At 42.9% G+C, this 6956-nt stretch overlaps 1 protein-coding gene across 1 annotated transcript; it reads right to left on the reverse strand.

Annotated features, from left to right (window-relative positions):
- Positions 1–1756: 1756 nt before the first annotated feature.
- LOC125531273 (eukaryotic translation initiation factor 3 subunit C-like) lies at positions 1757–6526 on the reverse strand (the record flags this gene model as incomplete). Its single annotated transcript, XM_048695684.1, is given in 4 exon segments — positions 1757–2920; positions 3753–5570; positions 5707–5767; positions 6300–6526. Coding segments are annotated over 3 exon segments (2787 nt in total). The 3' UTR covers positions 1757–1975.
- Positions 6527–6956: the final 430 nt, after the last annotated feature.

Here is a 6956-nt window from a genome sequence, read left to right on the forward strand (position 1 = left end):
TAACCCATTCTTTCCTATCCCCCCCCCCCCTTCCTATTTCTGGTTCTTCCCATCTGTTTTCCTTAAATAAAATGGCAAACATTTTAATACTTACCAAAAAAATAGGGTTTTCTTTGATAAACTAATAAATACTTAGCAAATAAATGTTTACTGTTCTTAAAAAAGTTTTATCAAATAAAAATTTAGATTTTCTTTTGGGCCTGGGAAAAACACAGAGGAAAATATGTGACTTTAGAAGAAGACTCACAAGACAAATATGAGACACATAAATCAAGGACAAGATTTTATCATGTAAACACTTATTCACACAATCATATTAATATGAACATATAAATCATGCGCTAACACATTACTCCCTCTGTTCCAATGAATAAGATGCGTACACATTCCATGATTCAACTCTGACCATAAATCAGACAAATCAAACATTGGTTATATGTGATGAAAATTATACCGTCGAATTCATATTAAAAAGAAGTTTTTAATGGGATGATTTTTAAGTCACAAAATTATAATTAAATCTAATTTATGGTCAAAGTTGAATTTTGAGAAACATGTGAGCCTTGGTAATTGAAATCAAGGAAGTAGAATAATTATACCCCGCTGCAACGCACGGACATTTACCTAGGTAGACACTTTAAAAGTGGTTATCATGTTATTTCCACAATATCATCGATACTACCTCGTCAGGGTTTATTAGGCCCCTTGCATTTTGGGTCCAAGTTTGACCTAGTATTTGACTAAAAATATATAAAGTATATGCTACACAAAGTATATTGTTAGATTTATATTTGGAAGAGGTTTTCTATGGTATAACTTTTATGACATATAATTTATATTTTATTAATTAAACTCATGGTCAAACTTTGGCTCAAAATGAAAGAGGGTCTAATAAACCCGGGCGGTGGGAGTAGATGATTTGCCTGCTAATAATCAAACAAATTCTCCTGCACAATTCTTAAGCAATCATTACGACCTGTAGTGGAGAACTGATTTGACTCAATTGTCACTGATGCAACTATTCACTTTGTAGGTGGAACTGAACTACACATAGGGGACTCGAAGAACAATGGTAGTATCGCTTAAATCGTCAGATGCTGGATTCGACCACTTGATGAAACAGTTTTGAAGGTCAATTCTGAGATTCTCCTTTTTTGGTTCTACACTGTCACAAGCAGCTTGTAGAGATAGGCTATTAACTTACACAAGAATCAATTTCTTCTTTCATGACACGACTGGAAAGAAACGGCAAAACGACTTTGCAGAGAATAGGAAAAGTTGAAATAACATAAGCGACGAAAATTCTCTCCCAAAACGACCTCAAGAAAAAAATGATAGTAGGAGTAGATGATTTCCCTGCTAAAGATCAGACAAATTCTCTTGTATAGTTCTCAGGCAATCATTATGATTTTTTGTGGACAACCGATTTCCATTGTCACTAATGTAGTTATAGTGTTCACTTTTGTAACAAACTAAACTACAATTAGGCTACTGGAAGAGCAATGGTACAACATAAGTTGATCAAATGGTCATTTTATCATAAACTAAAAGATACAGTAAAAAAACTGTTGTAATCCTGGGCCAAGAACGGAACCAGAAACGAAGAGTTTCACTAGAAGATTCTCATTTTACTTTTTTGGTGGCTCTACGCTGTCACAAATAGAAGCTCGCAGAGATAGAAAATAAAAATGCTCGGAAAAAACATCTTTCATGACATGAATGGAAGATGGCAAAACAACTAGCAGAAAACAGGAAAAGCAGTAAATAGTAACTTGATGCCAAATATAGGAGTGAATATGTAGTCCTCGCTCCCATGATACAAACCAGACAACTATTACTCAAGACTTCTTGGTAGATTTATGACAGACAACAGAAGCTACAAAAATATAGCAAACGACGACTCGAGTTCTGAACGGTGCGGGAACAATGCTTCAAGGCAACCTTGCTAGGAATTTTATCTCAATCTATCAGACTTCTAATTTCTACCAGGCCTGTTTAGGTTCACCATGCGTCCATTTCCATCCCCTCTAGACGAGGAACCAGACTGGTTGCGAGCCCTTCCATCCTGGAACCGAGAACCACCACCATAGCCCCCACGGGAACCCTGGCCACCCCTGTCATTTTGGTAACCACCGCCCTGCCCAGAGCCTCCTCTGCCACCGTAACCAGACCTACCGCCGCCGCGGCGGCCACCTTGTGACGATACAAAGTTCTCCTGCCACTTCCCCAAATTGGACGAGTCTTGATCACCCCTGCGCCTGGGCGGTGCACCCTCAAGGGCACCACCAGTCCTGGCCTCATACGCCCTCTCGTTGCTCTCCACAAGGACAGAGAGCCTATCAGTCATCTGGAAGATTAGTCCCTGCAGCCTGGTTTGATCCACGTTCTGGAATACAATGCACTTGGTTGGCTGGTCCCAGCTTGCATGAAGCTCATCGTGCATCATCATCTTGCTAACAACGCTGTGGGCATGTGCCTCGCTGAGGTCAAACATAGTAGTGAGCTGGTCAAGGCTCAGGGACTCGTAGCAAGACGAGTAAGAGAAGAGATAGGTTCTAAGAGCCTCTTCCTTGATTTTAAGCTTCAGCATCTCAAGGATATGCTCCTTATTCCTCAAAAGTTTCCAGGTATCCAGAGAACTGATGACATTGAAAGCCTTTTCATGGTCACCCTTATTGAGGGCCCTCGTGGCAGCCATTACATGATCCCTCACCGTTTCTGGAGGTCCAACAAAAGTCTGCCTCTCACTCATTTCAAGAAGCCTGCGGAATGTTTTGCTCATAGGCCTCCGCTTGTCATAAGTACTGGAAGCCATATACGGGACCTCAATTAGCATTGCACAGATCAAGTGTGTGGCTTCCAAAAGTTCAAGGTTTATATGCATATGGTAAGGCATCATCCTTCTCCTCTCAAGTCGTTCCTGCAGTAACAAGTAAATACATCATGAGCAAAAAATATGTATGTTGTGTTTCCATTGTCAACATCATATCAATTACATCATATTGCTAAAATGAAGAGTTGAAGCCTGCAAATCAATTCTGGGAAAACCAAGAGAAAAAGAGCAGATCTTGAAGGACCTTATCTAGATAAATAAAATACCAAAGGAGCTCAAGAAAGGAGCAGATGTCATTGTAAATGTAACCAGAGGTACTTTGTAGAAACTATGCATTAAGCATTTCAACTTTCACACCTAAAAAATAGAAATAAATGAAAGAATATGGCCAGAATGACAGGTTCTTCTATTAGACTAGCTAAGATATCCATTCGCAAAAAAAAAAGCAAAGATACAATTATGACTAACAGTGACATTTTGCAACTACAAATAAATTTCTGTCAGACTAGCTCAGATACAATGATGACAGAGCCAGACAGTGTAGTTGTATCTGATGCCGATGCGTCATCTAAACACCACCAATATGTACCAGTAAGGCTCAGGTAAATAGCAAAACTCATTTAAATCAACTGGACTCGTGGTTCCATTTCAACAGGGCAGCAATACGTAACAATACAGCTTACCCTCAATAACACAATATAAACAACTTAACCTATCCTACCACTGGGCAGCACCGTCCCCTGAGCATGTGTCAAAAACATAAGTGAAAATTATTGCTGATCATATAAATATATATGTATCTCTTGGGATAATGGTGGATCCCTGTTTATGTGTCGTGTCATTGTTGCATACGAAACTAGAAAGGAAACTAGCTGCCATGTGTGCAGGCATTCACATGATATACAAGAGGGAGGCTCACCTGTTCAGGAGTTCTCTCGTGGTATCGACTATACTGGACACCTTGTGCAAGCAACTCTTTCACTCTTCCAGTTGCATATAGCTCAGACAGGCAACCATGAGCATCAGCTATCAAACCAGCTCGGAAGGCACATAACCCCAGTTGGGCCATGACCCGGTTGTATAAAATCTGAGATGAGATGTCCATAAGTTGAATCCCATCTTGTAAACGACTCATTAAGAGCAAGTCACGAGCAACTGAAAATTCATCAGAGATTGCATAGTGATATATGTGACACAGCATTGCCCGGGCTTTGGTCCTTTCATCTCCATACTTGTAAATTAGAGACATCAATCCATCCATCAAAGCTCTGCCACTCTCAGGGAAAGTAGGCTTCCTAGGTACAACCTCCGGAATCACAATAAACGGTGGTGGTCCTCTATTGTCATCAGCTGCTTGATGCTCATCGCTGGCCTCAATATCTCCATCCTCCATGACAACCTCAGTTTGCTCAGCCAGCTTTCTCATTGCATCATATACTTCTTGAGGTTTGTAGTAGACTAGTTCAACACGACGCAATGCAACCTTCGCAGCAGCCTTATGATTCTCAACCCTTTCCTGGTACTCTTGCACATTTTGCGCAAGTACCAAAAACAAGGGTTCATCTCTAAGCCTCTGAACATAATCTTTGGTATATGGATCACTGCACTGCAAACTCTTAAAAAACTCTGAGTCAATTCTCTCCAGGAATGCAACTAGGTCACCAGTAACATGGATTGTTCCATCATAGTCGGCACCCTTCTGAGTTTCCTTCTCATCAGCCTCCACTGAGGTGTCCACTACAATATTAGGATACTGCTGCAGAATATCAAGCACAAGAAGCATGTTATTAACACACTTCTTCCACACATTGACTGGCATATGACCAAGTAAGCTAGGGTTGACATCAAACTGGGCAGAGATCACATGAAAAAGAATTTCAAGCTTCTGGGCAGGCGTTTTTGCCACCCGTGTCAAAAATGTTAGCTGCTCCACACGTTCAACTCTCCCAGTGCCCTTCTTACCCCTCGACGCCACAATCTCCTTGAGTTTTTTATCAACAATATCCCATGTAATCTCACTCGGGTCCTTCAAGAACTGCTTGTCCATAATCTTATCTTTCTTGCTCAACTTCTTTTCCCAGGCTCCACCATCTTGACTCACATCGTCTTCATTCCCTGAATCTTCTGAGTCAGAGGCCATCTTATCCGGATCCACGACATCATCACCACTCTCATCATCATCATCATCCACATCCTTATCATCTGCAACATCATCTTCAAAGCTCTCTGGATTCTCTCTGCACTTCTGGATCAAGTCTTCATACTGCTTGTTGTTCTTCTTAAGTTTTTGCTTGACAGCATTTAGCGCCTTTGCGTTGCTGCTGCTCATCTTCTTCTTGGCTTCCTTATTTGCAAGAGCCTCAGCAAGGAAGTCCTCCAGTAGCACAAGAGTGGTGATATACCCATTTGGAATTTTCGCAGATTCATTGACACGAACAACTTTGTCAAGCTGCTTGTTTAACTTGTCAAAACACTCCTGCAAGCTAATCCAGTCATTGATCTTCATTGCATTGCGCATCTGGTCGGCAGTAGCTTTCATCTCATCATTGCGCTTGTCCTTCAAGGAGCGAATCACGCGGTGGCTCTCAGTATCAGAGTCATCACTGTCTTGTGTATATTTGTTCAGATAGCGGTTCTTGGACCCATCACGTCCCCCATCACCGGCTTCTGATTTCTCGCTATCACTCCCTTGTTCTGACTCGATCTCGTCCACCTCCTCCTCGGAGTCACTGTCTCCCTGATGTTGGGTAGAAAAAGATAAAAGGTACTAAGTAACTGCATTTGACAAGGACAACATATATGCATACTACGTACTACACTTATGCAACATAGAGTCTGACTCAGCAGATCAGTGCAAGAGAGAAAGCAAGTACCTGTCCCCAAAAACGAGACGCCATGGCTGCTGCTTGCAAATTACCTTCGACTGTCTTCGAGCTATGCAAAGTACACAAGTAAGAAAGATATCATCAATACACACAGAAGGAAGCACGCGAAATATATATGCATCACAACAGGCAATTAAACAAGGGGGGGGGGGGGGGGGAAACTATCCTCGGAACACATAAATGACACACTAACAATAAGGTAAACAATGCTTACGGAATGACTCGGATGAACGAATCAAACCCCATGAGGAAAAAATAGCTCATCGAAGGCAGTTACACAAAACCGACAGAAGATGTAAGTTCGCGTGTATGAGCAGAGAGCTAGACCTATACCCTAAACATAACAAACCAACTAATAAACTGAGAAAAATTGTGAGATGCGACGAGCAAGGGCGCAACCCAGGCAAGAGACCTCAACCTGACGTTGGGTCAGCGAGATCCCCGGGACTCGGCGCAGCGCTAGCCTGCTCGTCGGCGGCTAGAGCTGTAACCTAGGCCTGGCGCGCGGCGAGATTGCTGGCAGGGCGCGGCGGCCTGCAACGACAAGTCTGACAGAAAATCAATCAGGTCGGTTAACTTGCCTTGAGTCGCGGCCGTGGAGCGGATGAGGCTCAGATCCAGCGGAGAACGGAGGCTTGGAGCGGCGGAGTAGACGGGTGCGGCCGCGCGCTCGGCGGCTGGCGGCGGACGAGGATGGAGGGTGTTGAGGGACCGGCGGCGTGCAGAGCGGGGGCGCGGAGGATGGAGGTGGAGATGGGGAGGCTAGGGTTTGCTTGGATTCTTTGGGTGGCACGCTGGACTTTTTGGCAGGCTGGGTTGCTGTTGTGGTTGGGGTAAATATGGGCTGGGCTTAGGTTCTCTGGGGCACCCAAACTCTAAGAGCTGTGTGCCCCTCGATAAAATAGGGGCTGTGACTATATCTCGCATCAAGCGAGACGGTACGATGTCTCACTGAAGGGTCTATAGTAATCAGGCCGGCCCATTCATGTATAGTTAAAAAAAGATGCAAGGCACGATCCATGGTCTTCTAGAAGGTCTTCTAGAAGACAGACGTTGGTATTAAGCTCAAAGATGTTCTGTTATCTTTTCAGTTTTGTCATATCGGTCTTTACATGACTTGTACTTTATTCTTTATGATATAAATAAGACATGTATTACCATAAAAAAAAACTACTAGCCACTGCGTCAGCGTGTTCCACGTGATAAGTAAGTAGTAGGGGTGCTACTTACTTCGGGCG

Source organism: Triticum urartu, unplaced genomic scaffold, assembly GCF_003073215.2.
Source record: "Triticum urartu cultivar G1812 unplaced genomic scaffold, Tu2.1 TuUngrouped_contig_6924, whole genome shotgun sequence".
In the NCBI taxonomy this organism is placed as follows: domain Eukaryota; kingdom Viridiplantae; phylum Streptophyta; class Magnoliopsida; order Poales; family Poaceae; genus Triticum; species Triticum urartu.